General features: G+C 40.9%; 1 protein-coding gene across 1 annotated transcript in view; it reads right to left on the bottom strand.

The window, feature by feature from the left end:
- The window catches only part of LOC147679023 (solute carrier family 2, facilitated glucose transporter member 11-like), a 572060-nt gene that overhangs the window by 292518 nt on the left and 256450 nt on the right, over positions 1–23092 (bottom strand). Inside the window, exon 5 of the mRNA XM_086944707.1 lies at positions 14713–14842. Coding sequence (XP_086800833.1) covers positions 14713–14842 — 130 coding nt within the window. The remainder of the gene's footprint in view (positions 1–14712; positions 14843–23092) is intronic.

Here is a 23092-nt window from a genome sequence, read left to right as displayed (position 1 = left end):
AATTTATTGCTGGTTAATTTTTTCTCATTAAATCACTGGAACCTCCTTTATCAGGGCTGGAAGCCGCCTGGATTTCAGGAGACGGATAGCTGCTAGTCACCTGAAGTCTGAAAAAACCCCGAAAATTGTTGATATCATCTTAAAAGTATTGTTAATGGTGCTTTTGGATTATTATTGGGAAGAGTTACTACCGGTTGCTCTTCTATTTGAAAGGAGTAGCCTCATGTGGATCTGGGAGAAGGCCTCTGGTCTAGCATTATTTAGTTTCTGAACAAAATCCCGGGTTTGCCACTAGTTCCTTTGTGAGCGATGTTACCCCTACCTTGCTTTCACTAACTTTTTTCATAAACTACTTGGAAGCTATCATTATATTCTCTAAGATTTTGAAAGCACACCAAAAGCAGCTGAAAGAGAATATGGCACAGCTGCAATCACGTTATTTGCTAAACTGAAAGAAAATTTCATTTCATGTTGAGTATAATGAGTTTAGCTATTTCCATGGTTAAATCTAGAGGAAATATTTTGTGATAGTATTAGCAAAGTATTGGGCAACAACAATTCCACAGAAATGGCGGAATTAATTGACTCTCATTAGCCAGGCATCATTTTTATGACTAAAACATGGGCAAATAGTACCTCAATGCCAGAACGTCTTATTGCAACTCCTACAGGCTACCTGTTGAACAGACTGGATCTCCCGCTAAAAAGAGGAGGGCGGCTAGGCATTATCTATCAAGACAATTTCAGGGTCAAATTCTCGACTATTCAGAATGATGATTGGCAAGCCCAATCCTTTAAGCTCAATAGCACCCTCAACACCTTCATCCTCATAGGCCGACCCCAGTGACTTCAAAAATTACCTGCCCATTACCTCGATCTCCTTTCCGGCCAATGCACTTGGGAAAACCATAAACAAACAACTCACCGAATACCTAGAACTCAACCAACTATTCAATGCCTCACAATCAAGATTCTGTGCCAACCACAAAACCAAGGCTGTGCTGATCACTGCCACAGACAACATCAGATCTTTCCACTACCATGGTGAAATGGTGGCCCTGATCCTCTTCAACCTCTCTGCCACGTTTGATACCCTCTCCCAACACACAATCATCGACAGACTCCACAACGTGTCCTCGTTTGCAGATTATAAAAGAAGCTCACGACCCAGTTCTTCAAATGAGACACAGCACCATCAGCACCCAAATGCCCGTAGAGGTGACAGTGTGTGCTATGTGAATGTTTATTGATTGCTTAATTGTTCTTGTTTAATTTTATTAGTGTTGCATATGTTGACCACAGCAGAATTTTTTTACCAGTCCAGGAAATCTACAGATAAGGTGGAATAAGAGGAAAAAAATATTTATGATGACTTATGCAAGAGTGTGTGGAATGAATGTGAGTACATAGAGAAAAGATTATCTTTTAATTCACTGTTAAGGGGGAAGGACATAAAGTTCTAGAGTCTCTACCAGATTTGAGCAATGAGAAAGAACGCAATTTCAATTAATATGAAATATGTATGTTAAAGTTACCCTAAAACCAGTCCCAGGATGCTTGTTTCCGGTTTAGAGAAGACATGGCTTGCAGTTCAGGCTGGACTGCTCCCATGAGGCACAGGGTCAAGACTTATTTGCATTTAGCTGTGTCTGAACTGGGGTGGCGAAGTGAGCTAAAGAAGGATGATAGATTCAACCCAGATCTGTGACTGGGGATGAGTGTCTCAAAAGTTTCAGCGTTCCATCCATCGTCTCCTTGTGTTTGCTTTGTTCTCCCTAAGTTGGCAGGGTATGCCCAGACGTGGGTGCCTTGCTCACTTTGCCACTGGATTCAAGCTAGCCTGACTGAAGAGGGGTGTTACCCCAAAACTGGTCCCAGGCTGCTTGTTTTTGGTCCGGGGAAGGCATGGCATGGCAGTTCGGGCTGGACTGTTCCCATGAGGCACAGGGTCAATACTGATTTGCATATAATTGTGTCTGAACTGGGGTGGCAAAGTGAGCTAAAGAATGATGATGGATTGAACCCAGATCTGTTAATGGGGCTGAGTGTCTGAAAAGTGTCAGCGCTCTGTCCATCCTCTCCTTGTCTTTGCTTTGTTAAAGTTAGATCATAATTACTTGCCAAGAGTTCACACGATTATGGAAGGATACCATTTTGGTCTCAGGGGGCAAGGAAAGGATGAGTGAGTAGAAGACTACATCACTAGCTTAAGGACGCTTTCTTCTACATGTAAATTTGGTGGGGCAGCAGAACAATGAATCAGGGATCAGTAATTTTGGAGCGCAGCCCTGATAAGATCAGGGAAGAGCAATACCTCAAGGTATTCCTCTTGAAGAAGTGATAAATGTAGCCAAAAGGGTAGAGCACATTATGAGTGGTGTAAAGAAATTAAGCAACTCACAGCAAGGTGTGATACATGAGAAAGTGGTAGAGTCGGTTTGTATTGTTAAGGAAAGGAAAGTTGAAATAAAAGACAGTATTTAAAGGAGAACGTTTTAAGTGTGGAAGGCAAGGACATAAAGTCATGTTGTGCATTGCATGTTGTCTGTAACTAGTGTGGGAGGAAAAGTCATTTTGGAAAATATTGTAGGAACAAAATTAAAAAAGACAGAATGAAGGAAACACAAAAGGTCACCCAAGACATTATATTTTAGGTTGAGGAAGCATCATGCTGTAATTTCAAACATTGAAGATCCAATTGCTGTAGTGAGAGTCAACTCTACAGAGGTGTTGATTTACGCTCTCACTTAACTATATTCCCAATGTGTTGTTTTGTGAAATATTTAGGGATGAAACATTATAATATGCGCTAGACGTACAGACCAGTCAGAGGGTTACCATCAAAATGCTCAGTTAATTGGAAGCTAGTTGGAAGCTAGGCGGTTGAAGTTGTGTAGGAAAAGTTTATGTTTTCATCAAAGGATATAATTTGATTGGTCGGTCTCACTTCAAGGTTTTAGGAATTAAACTTGATCCCAATTCTTGACCTTAAAGTGGTTGTTCAGGAGGTTTAACAAAGAGCTACACATTTTGGAATTTGAGCAACATTTGGTGAATAGTTAGGATGTTTGAAATGATATAAACATCATATCAAACTAAAGACAAACGCTGTACCAGTTAGTGCAAATGTACAATGCATTTCTTTGAGTATGCAGGAAAGTGCAGGAAAGTGTAAAGGTTGAATTGAAAAAAGTTATAAATTCAGATGTCATAGAGTCGTTTGAGTCTAAGGAGTGGTTGGCATCCATTGTGGTGGCTGGAAAGGTGAATGGAGAGATTCGTCTTTGTGTTGATTTAAAAGCACTTAATCATTAGGTAATTGTTGACAGATTTCCTCTCTCCAACATTTATGAGTTGGTTAAAACCTTAGCGTGAGACAAACTACTTCACAACACTTCATATGACTTCAGAATATCCTTAAGTTGAACTTGATGACTCTTCCCAGGAATTAACAGTATTTATTATGTCAATAGGTGCATATACATTCAAGAGAATGCCCTTTTGGTTAATTTCCATGGATTCAGTTTTTCAGAGGGTGATGTCATAGGTTTTTCAGGGTTTGCATTAAATTAAGTGTTATCGTGATGATCTTTTGATTTTGGGAAATGATGACAAAGTATGATAAATTTTGAAAAGGATAACTAAAGCTGTTTTGACTTTAAAAATAATAAATGCAAATTTGAGGGATTGGAGGAAAACTCTCATCATAATACAGGTTCTAGTATTCTGCCAAAGAAAGCGTTATTGATGTGAATCTTGAAGAAGCAAGTAACAAAGAAGAATTGTTTCACATCTAGGAATAATGGAATATTACAATATATTTATTAATAAGTACGCAGATAAGACTTCTTACTTCTTTTCTAGGCAAGGCAGTGATGTTTCAGTGGAGCTGTGACTGTAAGAATAAATTTGATGAGATAAAGAAGAACCTGCAAAATACTCCCAGTTTGCAAATGTTTGTTCCTGGTGATTATAGTCACAGATGCTAGTTTGAAAGGCTTTAGTGCTGTTGTGATTCAAAGAAGAAATATAGTTTAAATACTCATAGTGTGTTCTTCACATTTGGAAAAAACTCTGAAGCAAATTACTCAGTAATTGAAAAACAAGCTCTGGCATAATTTTGGCTTTGAAAAAAATTCTCAATTTTGTGTAGGAAACAGCTTTCAGAGTTCGATCCAAACTTTGAAAAAAGTATTTATGAAAAAGGGACTTGTCTCAATGCCATCTTCTAGAATAAGAATATGTCTGGTTGATATCAATCAGGAAGGTTCTGAAGAAGGTGGGGATGATATGATTGAAGAGAATGTGAATGTGTGTGAGGTTACATTTGATGCTGTATCAGATAGTAAATGAAAAGTGCAGTTAGGAAAGGATTGTATTTTATGTAAGGTTTCTGAGGCAACAAAATCTGAGAAAGCCAATTCACTTGGAAATTCCTAGGCTATTATAAAAGAAGAGTTAGCAGTAGACAATTACATTTTTAATGGGTACTAGGCCAATTCAGGCAGAAGTTTTCTGGAACAGGCTGATTTAATTAGCTCATGAGGGTCATTTGGGTATAGTTAAAAACTATGAGAGACTGCAATCTAGCTTCTGGTGGGTTGGGAATGACATTGAAGTTGAACGATCTGCGCATATTTGAACTTAATACAATAATAACAATGGCAAAATATGAGTTCATTGCCATGTGCCATTAGTGTTCAGGAAGCTTTCTATAATCCTTGGGATATAGTGACCATGGACATATTTGGCCCACTGAGAGGAGAACATCATACACCTTTTTCAATTGTTCATCTTGATCCTAGCTCTAGGTAGGTGGGTTGAAGTTAGTTGTATTATGGATATTTCTTTAACTAATTTTATAACATTTTTGTAAGAAGTTTTCAAAAGAGAGAGTTAATTAAATTCTCTTATGACAGACAACCGTCCCCAGTTCTGTTCAGCAGAATTTCAAGGTTTCTTTAAAAACTGTAGCACCAAACATAATAAAAGTTCCGAATATCATCCCAAAACAAATGGAACTGTCAAGAGATTGAATAAAACCTTAAAAAAGAGCATTCAATTGGCCAAGGTGAATAACATGAATTGGAAGGAAACTTTACAAGAAAGAATTACAGCTTATTGCATTTCTCCCCACTCTTTAAATGGGATGGGATCTTTTGAACTTTTGAAGGGTCCCTCTTCCAGTACAATGCAGACTCCGAGCAGGATGACATGGGGTAAATGTGTAACATTTAATGGCTTCAGTAATTAGCATGAGAAAGAACTATATTTTCAAGAAAAAAATATTATTATTTTGACAGAACTAGAAAGGTAATGGACAATTTGATAAAAATTGGTCACTATGTGAAAATCAGGTCTCACATAGTTGATGTCCTCAGTGGTCCAAGTTCACACGTGTACATAAAGTTGGCAACATTTTCAAGAAAGCCACCAAAACTGATGATGGGAGAGTAAGGAATTTAATTTGGGCAGTGAAAGTAAATTAATTTTTGAGGAATAGAAGATCAGAATTCGAGACTAATTGGTTAAAAAAACATTGAGGGGAGACAAAAACCTTTCATTATGAACAGCAAAGTAAAAAGATAATACTGTTGTTGTAGGGGGCTGATTCATAAAACTTGCAAAGTTCCTGCTTATCTTAAAGGTTTTGTGAGCAAGTAGGCATTGTTATTAGAAAGAAGATGTGCTAATATATATTACAAATGCACTTTGTTGACTACATTTTGTTTTATTTTAATTGTGTTACAGTTTAGTGATATTTAATCAGTCTCTTTTGTTTGGAATAACTTTAGTCATGATATATTTACTATAATATTTTACTTTGTTTTAATATGGAAAAAGAAGTTTGATGTCCTATATTTATACTTCCTTTTCTCATTCTCCTTACATGGAGTTCAGCAATTGTAGAGCTCAAGGACCTGAGGTTTTACAGTTGGGCTCATTGGGAGTAGCTGGCTGGGTTGTTAGCATAACGCTCTTTTCTGTGCTACTTTGTTGGAGTCCTGGACCTTCTTTCAAACTAGTCTTCCTGCCAAAGATGGCCCACCCAGGTCCACCTAGTCGCTCCATTGCGTGGCTGTCTGGGAATAATATACAAAAGCCAGTTGCCAACTCCGTCCAATCATGTGACCCAGGAAACAGCTGCAGGCACCAAATGGCTAGGAAATGAAATTCAAACTTTCTAATAGTGACCTTTTCAAAATTGTGACATGAATTCTGACTTTATCATTAAAGAGGATTTAACATTACAATTCCTGATACCAAACATGACTTTGCTGCCTCCCTTGAATCAAAGGTTATTCCTTATTAAACATAGTAAATTAGTCCAATGTTATCCTATCAGAAAGGTAGGCCTCACAATACATATAAAACTTAAAGTACAATTTCAACTTTTTTAAATAAAATGTGCCCTACCCTTTGGGCTGACAATGGCCTACTTTGAGGGTGACATATGTAACTGAAAGTTAGTTTAAGGCTTGACAAGGCGGTTGTTTTGACAGGTCAAATTGACAATTAAAAACTGGCAGCAGGCTGCAATGGCAGGTCTGGGGCTTTTTTAAGAGACTATTTAAGCGGGCGGCAGAATGAGTACGGCTGATCCACTAGTAGCATTTAATTTACCAGCCATGGGTATATGGTATACCCCTTTATAAGGAAAACACATGGGTAAATGAAATATTCCAATCAGGAGTAAGCCAATTGTACCATGTTTTAGGGGGTGTATACACGCTCTTAAGCACTGTTTAACAATAGTAAAGTACAGAGAGTCTTTAGGCAAGCAAAAAACAATTTCAGAAAAATAAATCGGGTAAAGACAAACCATTTGGCAGAAGACCCTAAGACTGACAAATGTAATAGGGACCTACTTAATATAGGTTTGCTTCTTACCCTATGGGAGTATGATTCCTCAGTGCATTCCTTAGTGCTTGGCATCCACTCCAGATTAAAAATGGTCCTCCCTGGAACACACTTACAGAGTTAGGTTGCATAGCATTAAGTACCTAACAGGGCACTATCTGATTATAACTCATCACATTTAAAAATGACATTGGGCAGCTGCCTAACCAGCATACCATCATGGTGATACCAAGGGAATGTATTCAGAACTACTTATTAGAAAATACAGGTTCCACTGAGATGTCAGTGATGAAATGAGAAGCATTTAAGTTATACATGCCTCATATGCATTACAATGTCAAGCAGTGTCATGGTTGTCATGGTCTTAAATATTGAAGCCACTCAAATTGAGGACAAAATGAAAAGCCTTGGCATGCATAGTAGACAACCCAAGTCCCACCCATGGTTATTACAGAAAACTATAAAGTTTTGGCACTGATGGAATGATTATAGAAAGTGTTTAATCAAATACCATATTGAGGGTGCTAAAGCTGGTTTATAGCATATGGCTGATAAACACTGAAAGACTACTCTTACTTGTCACTGCACTGTGAAGGAGTAATAGTTTCATGGGTATCAATCTCATGGTAACAGGTTATTATAGATGGTTTGTATGCTTCTAACGCTGACTACTTGATGATGAAACCAGAAGGTTACATAAAAGCGGTCTCACTACAGGCACTATTGCTAACTCAGTTGAAGTAATTAGATGCCACATTACTGTTGGCTGTAATCAAAGGGAGGATCCAATGGCAAATTCCCAGGCATCAATGGACTCTCGCCTACATTCTATGCTTCCAATATTGACTGTTAAAATTGTACATGGTGGCTAATGAAAAAGTGACGTCCTGTACAAAGGTGTATTGGGGTCGCCAGCCTGCAATTCACAAAAACCCAGAATTAACACCTGCAAAGCACCTTTTATACCTATACCCTTGTACAATTCAAAACATTATTTTCAACTGATAAAGAAAGGAGAACCATTTGAGCCTGGCAAGATGGCTGACAAACCACTTTAGATGATTTCTGCAGAGACCTCCGGAGTAATCGTGCATCATTCTGAGTTATGATGACCTGTTAATGTTTCTTGTCCAGCTCCCTGGCTCAAAGGATGATTGTGGGCAATAAGAAGCTGACTTTGTCTGTGTTGAGGGGTGAAAAGCAAAAACTGATGGACTGCAGTGATCCTGCCCCCACATGTGAAGACACGATGGTGTCTGGATGGCCTGTTGAATACTAATCTGGTGGTCCATTCCTTGACCAGGAAAAAATATGTGAGGCTGCGAGCAAGAATGCACAAAGAGAAGACTGGATTCCCCTAGCTATCCATAGCTGGACGTCACTAGGGGCATTGTTTGCAAGCCTTCACGGCCAAGGTCTGCTAGCAGGAGTCAAAAGGGCGTGGGTCCAGTGGACCAGACAAGATTGGTGGAGGAGTTTCTCATTTGGCAATGCTCTTTAGGAATGCACCTTTGAAGAGGAGTATCAATCTTGCTTGTGGCCATCCTTGGGCAGGGAAGGTAGAGATGGTGATGAGACCTGTCATGGCTGGGTAGAAGAGAAACAACCCAACTCAGTGAGCCGCTGGACGAGGCCTCTGGCAATGCTTTTCAAGTGTACCACCAACATTTCTTACAGGCTCGGGCATGGGAAACATAACATCAAAATATACATACAACAACCCGCTAGTGTATTTATTTATAAAGAATCAATATGCAATCATTGCTAACACATTGTTATTTCAAAAAATATTTTAATTTAATTTCTTTAGTTTACATTATTCATGAAGAAATTCATATCAGTCACATAGACACCCTTTATTCATATGTATTTTCATATGTAATCGTTTTTTTAAAATTGCATCATAAATGCAATTTTTCATGATAATTTCATTAAGCTCAAAAAAATGATGAAACAGACCCACAAACCACAACCAATCTCATATTCATAGCAAGCATTAACTCATACATACTCCAAGCAATCTTGCCCCTCCCCCCCCCCCCGGGTGTCCTCATAAAAATAAAGTGAAGAGACCCATCTATGGTCTTGACCAGGGGGTTCAACACATGTCTCACGCGTCTCTGCGGCCTTGATAATTCAGAATCACCTTTTTCAGGACCTCTTCTTGAATATCCCTGTTTATATGAACATTTGGGGTTTGTGTAGAAGTCACGCTCTAATTTTCTGTATCTGGCTTATCTCATTAGATATTTGTTAATTCCAGACATTATATTCGAGGTTCCCAACCCTCTTTTGTATGCAGGCTAACTCTGACCTTGTGACTTGTAGGATGATCACATACTGTATACAGAACACTCCGATTTCCACTTTTGGCCTTCCCTAGGCCAATATATATATATATATGCAATACAGCTTGAAACTTAGCACCTTTTCAACTCCTGCCCTCATTAGGAAGGTTCCTGTCAATGGATGTATCACTCGTGACTGTCATAATAAAATATATTTTTTGATGTCACAGTGGGTAAGCATTTATTGCAGATTGATTATTGATGAACAACTAAGCTTGAAGGTTTTTGTATGTATAATTTGATACAGGGCCTCTGGCAAACATAGAAGGAAAAGTCTTTCTCTAGCTGACTAGCAGCCCACCTGCTGCACTCCCTGGGATTCTGGCCAATGAACTGTGGAACATGTATCTCTCCCCTTCAAGGGGTGAATCAGCACAGTGGTTAGCTGGGCATTGCATGCCACTAAAGGCCAATTGGAACAGCGTTGGAGGTGAGAACAGACTGGCCTGAGGTTGAGCCACCGGCAGAACCTCGTGGGGCTTTTGGGCAGGATGGATATGGGACTAACATTGTGCCCAGTAGACATGTAGCAGAACTAGCCTTCAACAGGGTTGAAATGTCCTCTTCCCCCTTTTGACAGAAAGAGAGATGTCTGATAGATGATTAAAAGTCCAGTTTGTAGACACCCCCCTGTACAGTAACCCAGTGGCCTTGCTTGTATTATGCTGAGCCCAACAGATATAGAGGAGCAGTAAGCTACTGAGGCTACAAACTGCCTGCCAGGTTGGGAAAACAAGGGAGACTTAGAGCCGTTTTTGGGAATAAATAGAGATTTGGTATTTGGTAGGGGCATCCCTTCCAGATATCTAATCTTTAAGCTATATATTAATATTTTGCTACCAAAATCCAGTTACAGAACAATAATATTATATCACCTTCTCACATGATGTGGTAAGTCATATACAAATGGAAACTGATCCCCAAAAGATTCCTTTCCCTTTGTGAATGTTTGCAAAATCATATTTCTATGAGAAGGCAGTGGTCCATGAGACCACTGCCACTGTCTGCTCATAAAAATGTGTGCCCTTTTTCTTTTTTAAGCACATCACTATTTTCCTTTAAGGAAAAAGGGCTGCATTTAAAAACAATTGCTTTATTTAAAAACAATCACAGATATGGTGGTCTGCTGACCCCTCAACAGTCCATCATACCTAATGATGCAGTCAATCAATCAATCAATCAACATCTTTATTCGGTCATATTAAAAAATAACCATAAAAGCACATACAAATGGATCTATAAAAAGATATTATAACAAAATATTATCATTTAAAATTCTGAATATTTCTTCACAATCCTAAACTGAGATGAGAGTTTATAAAAGTTAAAAAAAAGAGATAAAAGTATATAAAAAACATTTCATATCATAGGTCTAGTTACATTGAGATTGCTAATCGAACTCAATTTACTGCATGTCATCCCCTTCCTTTTTCTCATGCAAGCCCATAAGAAAGTTGGTACAGAGAAGCAAGCCAAAGGACCTGAGAGTGTTTTCAAAAAGGATAGTGCTACCCTACAATGCTTAAAGCCCATTTCCTTTAAAATTGGCTTCAAGTAGGCCTCCGTTCCCTCTCGTAGTGCCTGCAAAATAAAACCAAATGCAGTTCATTTTGAGGTGATACATTATCACACTGGCACAAGCTTAAATTGGAGAGGTTATGCATTTTTTTCAGGATAGCCAAGCATTATGGGGAATCAAGTTGGTGCGGAATCTTAACAGTAAGAATCTATATTGTGAGCTATTTATGTTGACTAGGTAAGTGAAATCTCCCTCAATTAGTGGTGGGTTAAGGTAATAAACCTGTGCTACATGTTTCTCTTTATGGTATTCCCTACGCTTATATTCAGCCATCAACATAAACATAGCAATAACTTTCTGCTTGGACACCGTCTTACAGACCAGAGGATCTTTAAAAAGTTCATTAAGACCTATCTCTTTTAAAACTGTCTCCACATAGCTAAGCCACTTAGATCTTTTCCATTTATCCATCTCTATGCAACTCTTGTTTATCAATTGAGTCAGAGGTAATTTGTCTCTCCTCCAAATGGAATGCCATAGGAGGAGTGGGGCTAGTTTTTTGTAATCTGATATGTAAGGGAGGGTTAGTTCTGTGTTTATATCACGTTCATAAAGGAGAGAGGGAGGTCCACTACAGATTTGAAGAAATTATTTTCAATGATTTGTAGGGGTGTAGCTGCAACCGTGCCCCAAACCCCAGCTCCATAAGTCACGGCCATTTTTACTCTGGCCTGATTTATGTGTTTTATTGGCAGTAGGGGGTTTGGCGCCCAATTTCTTTGCAAATGATTTTATGGCAGTAATGCCCCTCTCCATCACAATCCTCCTACCTTCCATCAATTTTGCCCATGACAAATCTTTATCAAAAAGAATACCTAGATAGGCGAAAGAGTTTACAACCTCAATTTTTCCTGCATCTGCGTTGAAATACGGGAATTTATCTCTTTTAGTGCCCCCAGCTATGATTATAAACGACTTAGATTGATTTACTTTTAACTGTAATGATTCCATAAAAGAGACATCCCCCTTTGTACCGCTTTAGGACAATATCTGTAGCATTTGATTTTCATAAAGGGGACCGTCCCTAATAGCCACTGTTAGTGCCTTCTCTACTCCGTTTGTAAATAGGGAGAAGAGAAAAGAGGCCAGTAGGCAGCCCTGTCTGACCGCTTTGGAAACTTTAAAGAGACGTGTACAATTTCCCGATTTAGAATAAATAGAGATTTGGTATTTGGAAGCGGCATCCCTTCCAGACATCTAATCTTTAAGCTATGTATTAATATTTTGCAACCAAATCCAGTTACAGAACATTAATATTTTATCACCTCCTCACAGGATGTGGTAAGCCTTTCGCTAATGGGAACTGATCCCCAGACGATCCTTTTCCCTTTGTGAATGTTTGCAAAATCAGGTTTTTATGAACAGGCAGTGGCCCATGACACCACTGCTACTGCCTGTGCACAAAACATGTGTGCCATTTTTCTTTTTAGTGATACAAAAGGGGATGATGGACGGAGCATTTAAGCAAATCAAACACTCACTCCCAGTCAACTGATCTGGGTTTAATCCATCACCATTCTTTAGCTCACTCCGCCACCCCAGTGTAGACATGGCTATATGCAAATCAGTCTGACCCTGTGCCTCATGGGAACAGTCCAGCCCGAACTGCCAAAGCCATGTCTTCCCTGGACCGGAAACAAGCATCCTGGGAGCGGTTTCTGGCATTTTAGCCATCATCAGCCAGGCTAGCTTGAATCCAGTGGCAAGGTGAGCAAGGGACTCACATCTGAGCATACCCTGCCAACTTAGGTCGAGCAAAGCGATACAAAAGGGGATGATGGACCGAGCATTTGAGCAAATCAAACACTCACCCCCAGTCAACTGATCTGGGTTAAATCCATCACCATTCTTTAGCTCACTCCGCCCCCCCTTTTCAGACATGGCCATATGCAAATCAGTCTGACCCTGTGCCTCATGGGAACAGTCCAGCCCGAACTGCCAAAGCCATGTCTTCCCTGGACCGGAAACAAGCATCAGGGGACCGGTTTCTGAAATTTCAGCCGTCATCAGCCAGGCTAGTTGAAAGAACAGTGATGGATTAAACCCAGATCTGTTGCCTGGGTGTGAGTGTTTGATTGGTTAAGATGCTCCGTCCATCACCACCCCTTTTTGTACTGCTTTGTTTGCCATAAGTTGGCAGGGTATGCTCAGACGTGAGTCCCTTGCTCACTTTGCCCCTGGATTCAAGCAAGCCTGGCTGAAGATGGGTGAAATGCCAGAAACTGGTCCTAGGAAGCTTGTTTCCGGTCCTGGGAAGTCATGGCTTGGCAGCTCGGGCTGGACTGTTCCCATGAGGCACAGGGTCAGACTGATTTGCACATGGCCATGTCTGAACTGGGGTGGCAGAGTGGGCTAAAGAACGGTGATAGATTAAACCCAGATCTGTTGACAGGGTGTGAGTGTTTGATTGGTTCAGATGCTCCGTCCAGCACCTCCCCCTTTTGTACCACTTTGTTCGCCATAAGTTGGCAGGGTATGATGCTCAGACGTGAGTCCCTTGCTCACTTTGCCACTGGATTCAAGCAAGCCTGGCTGAAGACGGCTAAAATGCCAGAAACCGGTCCTAGGAAGCTTGTTTCCGGTCCAGGGAAGGTATGGCTTGGCAGTTCGGGCTGGTCTGTTCCCATGAGGAACAGGGTCACACTGATTTGCATATGACCATGTCTGAACTGGGGATGCAGAGTGGGCTAAAGACCCGTGATGGATTAAACCCAGATCTGTTGACTGGGTGTGAGTGTTTGATTGGTTCAGTTGTTCCGTCCATCACCAACCCCTTTTGTATTGCTTTGTTCACCATAAGTTGGCAGGGAATGCTCAAACGTGAGTCCCTTGCTCACTTTGCCACTGGATTCAAGCAAGCCTGGCTGAAGACGGCTGAAATCCCAGAAACCTGTCCTAGGAAGCTTGTTTCCGGTCCAGGGAAGGCATGGCTTGGCAGTTCGGGCTGGACTGTTCCTATGAGGCACAGGGTCAAGACTGATTTGCATATGGCCAGGTCTAAACTGCGGTGGCATGGTGAGCAAAAGAATTATGGGTTTATCCCAGATCACTTGACCGGGGGGTGAATGTGATGATTTCTTCTGCATTCCATAATCAATTGTGTGTCTTTAGTTTAAAAAAAGAAAAATGCGGTACAAAAGGGGGTGGTGATGGACGGAGCATCTGAACCAATCAAACACTCACACCCAGTCAACAGATCTGGGTTTAATCCATCACCGTTCTTTAGCCCACTCTGCCACCCCAGTTCAGACATGGCCAGTGGGTCACACAGAACGACCTATCTCATGGAAATTAATGAGGTACTCTGAATTGCGACCCACTATGAATTAGTATTTTGAGAAAAAATCTATTAATACATAGGACAGTTCTCAAAATACCAGTAGGTTTGTTATAAGTCGGTGTGCAAAATGCGACCACTTCAAACAAATTCATTTTGTACATTCCATTAGAAGAATTGCTAATTCTAAATCATTATTTGTTGCTATTTAGGATTCCATAAATTGAATTGTTTGTTCATGAGGGCCATAATTTCTGCGACATTGATACTTCCGTACATAAAGCCATCAAGTCTTTCGAGACATTAGGAAGAAATGCAAATATGTTATGAAAGAAATGCAAGTCAGATATACCCCCAGTAATCTATTTTAAATTTTTACAAGTGTTAATATGATTTACAAATCAACTATTTGGCAGTTGCATACAACACCCTGCAAAATATGTATTAAACTGCTTGTAGATACCATCACATATAAAAGGAAGAACAGTATAATCCAATTAGAAATTAAAAAATGTTAAACTGAAAAAAGTGGTGAATAGGGTATAGTAAAAAAGAATCAGTGTTCCCATCTAGAGATGCAGGACAAGAAGAAAGACAATTCAACACACTTTTGGATCAAATAAGACAAAACATGCACTAATGCTCACCTTAGCCCTAAAATTTGACCGCACAATTTTCCAAATGTCACAAAAAAAGAGCATGAGGCAGTGGCGAATCCACGTAGCTTTCTGGGGGCACTTTCAGACAGGTACTGCATGTGAATGTTCATTCCTAAACCTGGAAAACCAAAAAGAAAAAAGTTATTTGATAAACAAAACGCAGCAATAGCATCATAGATATCATCAGTGATCAGCCTCCTACACTCCCTTTACTGTCCTTGCTTCTCTGTGCCTTATTTATTTATTGTTTATTTATTGGCAATTTGTGTGTGGCGTGAACAAGACCTGGACAACCAACACTAAGTGAAAGATGTCAGAGTTTGCTTCCTCACACCTTGAACATAGATATGGGTTATCAGGATATCTCCTAGCCATTTATTATTATTATGGTCACTGGGGATAAGTAAGGGCCTGATATCTTTTTGGCAGATGACATCATGGTACCAGAGTAAAATGTCCTGGTAGAGTCCCTGCCTGCCAAATCTAAAAATCAATTCTTAAGCATTGTCAGGAACGCGCCATCACAGCTGTTCCTGTCAATGCTTATTTAAGTTTGATGCACAGCTCCATCAATATGTCACACTTATATTTATTTTGCTTTAAAATAAAATTCCATAAGCAGAACTTTCTTTTTCAAAACAAAAAAAGGCAATGGCCCGTTTGCCATAGGAGTCATCTCCCAAGGTGAAGTGGACATTTTTATGTTTTTACTGCCCCTTACCACCAGGCTAATTCTGATGCAGATAATTGAATTGTGTGAATCTGTAGGTAATAGAGGTTTATTTTACGGCCATCATTGCACCTTGCTGTAGTCCATGTAGGAACGTGGTCTCTAAACGTACAACTTTGGTGGTTCATTTACCTCTTCACACCAGGTTATTCTAGTAGCATTTACAAGAGCATTGTATGTTACTGAATTGACACATACTTGGATCAAATGTGCCTTTAACATATTTAAGTTTGTGTTCTGACCATGGGTTTTTATTATCTGTTTTAACAACTTTTTTAAACAATAGGAGGAACCTTAGGGAGATCTTTGGCAAAAATCGCAACTTTGTGTTCAATCGCTTTAGGTAACTATGCCAACAGAAATTGGTCATTTGTAGCAATCTGGAATGTTTGTTATTTCATTTGATCTTACTCATTATGATCTACAGACGTACAGCACCACTTACACAGATTCTCAAATTTTCTCCTTCAGGATCTGTAGTAACAGATTACCATCTCAATTGTCCTTGCAGTTGGGCGGCCAAATAATATGTGCCGAAGTTGTGGGAGCCCAGTCTGAATATATGACGTTACAATGCAAACAATTACAATGCATGCTTTTACAAAGCGTTTTTTACGCTACAACTACCATTTCATTGCATAATTTTTCAATGCATGCCATTACAACGCATTTATAAAAGCTACCATTACAACGCATTCCATTACAATGCATACCATTATAACGCATACAATTACAACGTATAACACTTTTAGGCTAACAGTAGGGCAAGTGTTGGATAGCATAGGGGTAAAAATGACTAGTCCCACTCCAATGAGTGCAACAGTAGGGAAAGTGTTGGATATTGTAGGGGTAAAAGTTACTATTCCCATCTACCCCAAACCCCATACCCACCCTAAAACTAAAAAATCTCTATTACTTACCTTATAGAACTTTGTAATGACATGTGTTATAATGGTATGCATTGTAATGGCATGAGATGTAGTGACATGCGTTGTAATGGCATGCATTGTAATGGCAAGTGATGTAAAGGCAGTTGCGTTGTAACAGCTGCATTGTAAAAGTAGTGCAATGTAATGACTGCATTGTAATGGATGTTTCCCACCCAGTCCAGGCCTTTCAAGTGGTCTTTCAGGGTTATCATTTGCAAGTCTCTTTCTGCCCAAAAATAAGACCCAACAAGAGTGAATATATCGCTCCTTGAAGAAGCTCCTTTAATAATTACGGTGAGTGCCAAAAAACAGTAGAAGAACTTAGGAAGAAGAATCATTTACTCTATTGTGACCCTCCCCAGCAGTGACATTGGTAGTCTACGGAAGAAAAGGATCACCTTTCTGATGCTCTTTCTAGGCTACCACTAGTGGATCATTGTTTTTGTGGAATATTTTTACACCCAAGAACTTCAAGGATCTAGTTGCAAAATTCAGACAGCATTGTCATTACTTTTGGTAGACTGACATTAGGGTCCGGCAAGAAAGCAGAACATCAGCAGCAGATAATTTATGACATTATATGTGTCTTATGTTATTATGCAGAACTGTTGTAGAGTTTCTGATAATTAAGGAGCTCCCCTCTAGAGAACCTTATCTGGACTTGATCCTTAATCCGGGGGATAGGTCACTGTATTTCAAATTCAGGGTGGGAGTTCTACCTTTAGGGCAGTTAACAGCAAGTTGGAAGCCACCGCTGCAAACCACACCGTATTGCCCTTTCTGTGAGACAAGGGTCGAGTCTATTGCCCATCTAATGTTTGAGTGTTTGGCCTATGCAGCCCCTCGGTCCAGATGGCTGAAACCATTATGTAGGAGCCTTGGCACTAGATCGCACCTGGAGGCTTTACGGATATTACGATCTGATGCTCGCCCTCTGTTCGCCTGTTGCCTGGCAAAATTCTTGGGTTGGGTATGGCGGATAAGATCCGTGAGGAAATTGCTTCTCCAGTAATGCGATCTCCTTGATTCAGTCCCCAGCTATGTTTACATTTTTCGAGCAAATGAACTCTTTTTAAGGATATTTTATTGCTGTGTATAAGGAATTGTAGTATTGACAAAATGTGTAATGTTATTAGAGGGATGAATTGTCAATTTGCATTGTATTTTTATCCATTTTTGTATTGTAATGCTTTTATGATATGATAAATATATCGAAATAAAGCTATTCAATTCAATTCATATATGTGTCTTATGAAAGAGGTCTATACCGTAGTCTCGCTCCTTACTCTGTATTAGACACGCAAGGGGCTCCATAGCCAGGGCAAACAGGAGCTGCAACAAGGAACGTCCCTGTCTCATAGCCCTGTGGATACATCAATCTTCAGAGTTAACTTGAACTGCATTCATCTGAGCCAAAGATTAGGTATGTAGTAGGTCTATTCACTTTAGGGCACATTACCATGAAATATTTATTAAATCATCCTCTAGCATACAGCTCCGTCTTTGTTTATCTCGATTCCGTGGCAATAAAGACTTAGCACCCAAACTAGAAACTTTTTTTATGACTCTCCCTGCTAGCCTTGAATTTTTAGATAACAATTGTTTGCTGGGACTTGAAACACATACTTGAACGAGAAAGGCAAAACTAGAGGTGGGCATAATTCTCGTAATTCCATGTATCATAATCATGCAGAATTACCTAACAATTCCACAGATTACGCAGAATTACACAAGAAGAGTCATTCTGAATTTAGTTTTGTTTTCTTAGTTTGAAAATGCCATTATGTCAGAAATGAATGTGAAGACACATTTTGTGCTTTGAAATAGAGCTAAATGCAAATCAACACGGATAGCAGCATGAGCAGCTATTCACGCTCGGTAAATATGCAGATGGGGTAGGATTTATTCCCAGGCTGTAGATCTAGTTTCTTAGTGAAAAATGCAGCAAAACATAAACAGCAGCAAGAAAGGTCACTCACTAAATGTACTCTCACAGTAGGATTTTTGTCTCCAAAAATAATTTAAATTCCGTGAGCAAGTGTAATTGCATTATTATCAGCAATTCTGTGTCAAAGAGTAACACAGACTTACAGTGAGGTAATAGAAATTTTACGTGGCCAATGTGTCCCCTGCATGTACCCACGTTCACTCATGCACTTTCCCTCTCATGCCTGTAATAATAATGCCTCTGCATTTCCGTCCAACATTAGTATGTCAGTTACCAAGCCTGCCACGTTAATTCTGCATTGAGGCCTATGTTGCCCATGTTGCCAATGTATTTGCATGGTGCACGTTTAAACTCTTTTTTGTGGCTCAGCTGAGCCAGGACCCGAATTCAGGCTCCATGCCTCCTGACACTCTGAAAACTGCAGTTTAGCTATGTATCCCTGAACTCTCACATACTTCCTGCTCAGCCGAGAGGTGCCCAGCCCGGCCTGCCAAGACAGTATTTTGCTTACAGTTATCTGCTCTGCTCCACAGAAACACATTCCTGCTTAATGAAGAAGGTAAACATAACCCGCCTGCAGAAGATAGGGCCTAGCCTTTCTGTCTCCATTCCAGTAATTTACAGAACTCGCATCCATAGAAGGCCCATGGCCCCGCGCAATGCACGAAGAAATACATGCATACACTAACATTTAGTGATGAGCAGCCTTTGCTCTAGCGACCTTTAATTCAGATAATGCATCCTCCAAACTCAAGATATCAGATAATACCAGAAGTGCAGGTCGTTCTGCATTAAAGGCTTCTCCATTAGCACGAAAGTCAGCTCCCCCCAGCTTCCCCCAGTTACACGTCAATTCCACGTCATGGCCAAGTTGCGCACACAAGTAGGGTAAAGGTTCCAGCTGACCACTCAGACCCCCTCTATGTATCCACCCACCTATGACACACCTATGACTCATCAGGTGAACACCCACGTGTACGCCTTCTTACACGCCCTTTTGCACACCCATGTGCTCTTATCTCTCTTTCACTTGCTCCGCCTGGAGCGCTCCGCCTTCTCTATGCAAGTTAATGTATGTTTAACGTATAAATAATGTACTCTGTGAATAAAGTTCAGATGACGATCCTTCCTGAACCTTAGTGGTGATGGAACCCGATTCTCCCTTAACTCGAGTTACTGAAATAAAGCCCTTCTGAATAGGACACCACGGACTCTGCCTCTCATTATATGCATGACTTTTGTTTAAGTATAGAAATTCCGACAGGGTAATTATTTTATTTACCACATAATCTGGTGTCCCCTTCCCCACGCGCCGGTGATGTAGGTCCAGTCCTTTGCCCCCTTCTGCAGCCGTGACGGACTTCAAGTGTACACAACAGTGGGACTTCCTGCCTACTCCCTCAGGCCCACGGAGGAGACGGAGACTGCGACCAGGCATCCACACGAGGCGGTGAGGATTGCGGACCATCCCAACCAGAGCCCAAGCAGTGAGAGAGCAAGGTCCGATGTATCCCGAGGCCCACCTGTTCCGAGGCGCATGCGCAGTAGCAGTATCAGCAGCAGTCACGCAGTTTCGAGTTTCCGAGGCCTTCAAGTTCTGCTTCCCGTTGAGTACCGTTATTGGGAACGCATAGTGACGGGTTCATTTATTTGGGCCCGGTAAAGACGTGTCTGGGTACACAGGCACGGTAAAGACGGGTCCATTTCGGTGGACGCGGTAAAGACGTGTCTCTTTATGAGACCGGTATGTTTGTACTGTATTGCAGTACATAAAGTTAACGGTTTTCAAGTTCATGTTTTCCCCATGTACCAGTCAAATGTATCTGTTTTTGTTAATGTGTTAGTGTTGTAGTGCGAATGGTTGTTTTCAGTCTATTTTTGTGTGTATTGTGTTTTCGTTGAGTTAGTTCCAACATGCCACTGTTTTCGAAATTACGTCAGTTAGGGACCAGGAAAGGGATACTAGAAGAGGCAGTTCCCGTCCCGCCTAGAGACACACCTGGTCATTTTATGTATCAGAAACACGGGCTAGATGCCATACTGTTTTTAGACTTATGGGTAGATTACACGAAGGATCTAGAAGAGAAGTATAGATGGCCTGCCTCAGGAACATGGGATGCTGAATGCATTATGAAAGTAGAGGAAGCACTATGGAAGAGGAAAGTAAGACCGTCCCAGAAAGATGCCATTGAGTTATGGCGTAAAGAAGCACATAGGCGAGCAGAGAAAGAATTTCACAAAGCAGAGAGAAGTAAAGAAGCAGCGGAAAAAGCCAGAGAAAAAGAATTGCAGGAGGAGGGGGAACGGGTCAAGGCAGAACAAGCCGATAGAGAAAGAAATGCCCTCGTGGCAGGTATTTATCCCGTCCTTACAGAAGAACTAGCTAAAGCAACTCCTTCAGAAGTACCCAGTAAACTGCCACCACCACCAGTACCCTTTAGAGTACGTAGACAGAAGCCGACAGCAGCAGAAGCTTTTATTTTTTCCTATCTAGAAGAGCCCGCTCCGGACTATGTAAACGCAGAATTCCCTCCCTTCCCTCCGCCCCCATCACAGGATCAGCTTCTACAAATGCGGTTTCCGCAGGCCGTGAAAGACGACGTAGGACAAGGGGCAGTGGGAGGGGGGCCACCGCCAACGCCGCGAACACCGCTGACGCCACGAGCACTGCTAGGGTTAGGGCCACAACGAATGCCACAAATGACAGCATCACCCTTTAAGCATAATGTAACTATTTCACATTGTATATACGATCCAGTACCAGGTGAGGGTGCAATGCTCGTATACTCACTGAGATTAAGACACGCTGTCGACTATTTGATCACATTACCAGACATGAAGGAAAATTTAGATAAAATATACGATTTCATTAGAACAGGAAAGGGACCCACCGGTATAGAAGAGGCCATGGAACAAAGAAAGGTGGAGGTTCAATGCATGATTTTACGTTTTGTGATTAACTGTCTGATCAGGGAACAGGACCAACCAGATAAAGAAGTAAAGAAAGGTCTGAAGGATTGGAGTGACAACATAGCTGCTGGTAAACATGACAAACAGGGACAGACAGAATGCATGTACAGGAAAATACGAAAAGAGATCTTAGAAATACACAGGAAAGAGTCTGACGGGAAAAATGATTCAGCATCAGAAGATGTTGATCCCGAAATGGAAGAAATGGGTAAAATAAATTACGTAGGCAAAGCACGGCAGTTTGACAGGCCCAAGTGTCTCGACTACCGCAAACAGGGACATTCTATAAAAGAAAGATATTCCCTCGAGAATCTATTCCAAGCTACTGAAAATTCACTGAAAAGACGAGTAGAGTACGATAGACCCCACACCCCACACGAACAGGAATTGGTCCGGTCAGCCGTTCAATGGGTGTCTAATTCTAACATATATAACAGTGATGTAGTGGCCCAGACATTTTTGAGCCTTCCGCCGAACGAACAGCGTTTGGCTGGTATTTACATGGTCCAACATTTGATCACGGTGTACGAGAGCCAATATTCTGATCCCGGTCCCTTGTATAAATTACTGGATGACATACTTCTAGAAAGGTGGACAACATTAGGTACCGAATTAATTAATGTCATTCTGGACCAACGACATAAGTACTTGACTTTTCTGACCACATGCATGATTCCCGCCCCACACCACGACAGAAAGAGCTTACACATAGACAGACAGAACCCCCTACGAGAGGTACATCCCGTCAAAAATACAGCGGGTGACCTTCAGCGAGTATACGTTTACACACCATTGACGAAACTAGAAATACTGGAAATGAAAAAGATGCTGCCCTGCCACGACAAAGACCCAGGGGGGTTCCACCGTGAATTAAAAGACATTCTCCGCATAGGGGATTACACGTACGCTGACATTATTAAATTATTGAAAGTACTGTTGCCTGCTGGTATTTACGAAAAGCTTAAAGAAAAAGACTGGGAGGTGGGAGAGAAAAAGTTAAGTTGGGCAGAATTGGAAGCCGAGGATAAAGACAGGCACCCTGGTGTTGGTCTTGGGGACAAAGCTAAAGCACTACCTGAACTCCTGATACAAGTTCTGCCAAGATTATTGATTACTAAAAAGGAAGATTGGGATGCTATTTCAGCCTGTAAACAGAAACAAGACGAGGACACCAGCGATTTTTATTCTAGATTCGAGAAATGTTTTTCTATTAATAGTGGCCTTAAGCCAAGTAGAGAGTCATATCCACATCTTTTTGTGAGCAAATTAGTAGAGAATTCCTTACCCCCGATCAAGAATAGAGTACTGAAGGTTGAGAGTACCTGGGAAGCAAACAGCCCTTCCCAAATGTTGCAAATGTTACAATATCATCAGAACAGAATTAGAGAGGAACAGGATCATGAAAAGAGACGTATGAAAGATACGAAAATGAAAGTACTGGTTGCACAATCGGTACCAGCTAATTCAAATAAAAAGGGCACGACCCCTGTTAAAGGGAACTGTAATTATTGCAAGCAACCAGGTCACTATGTAAATGAATGTGCTGTCCTGAAACACAATATAGCTACAGGCAAGACAAAAGAAAGACCGCATCCTCCTAGACAGAATAGCACACCACAGAACACGCAACAGACAGTAGCGAGTTTCCCACCTCCACCACCAGCTGCCACACAACAGGCCACCCAGCAAATGTACCAGTACACACAGTCGGACTATCCAGAATTCCAACAGTATTCATGAAACAGCCTAGAGAGGGAAGTTGGCTTGCCCCTTATTGAGGTTCCTGTAGAT

The sequence above is a fragment of the Lissotriton vulgaris genome, chromosome 11, assembly GCF_964263255.1.
Source record: "Lissotriton vulgaris chromosome 11, aLisVul1.2, whole genome shotgun sequence".
Taxonomy (NCBI): Eukaryota; Metazoa; Chordata; class Amphibia; order Caudata; family Salamandridae; genus Lissotriton; species Lissotriton vulgaris.
Note: the sequence above shows the minus strand (reverse complement) of the source record. Positions and strands in the feature narration are given on the sequence as shown.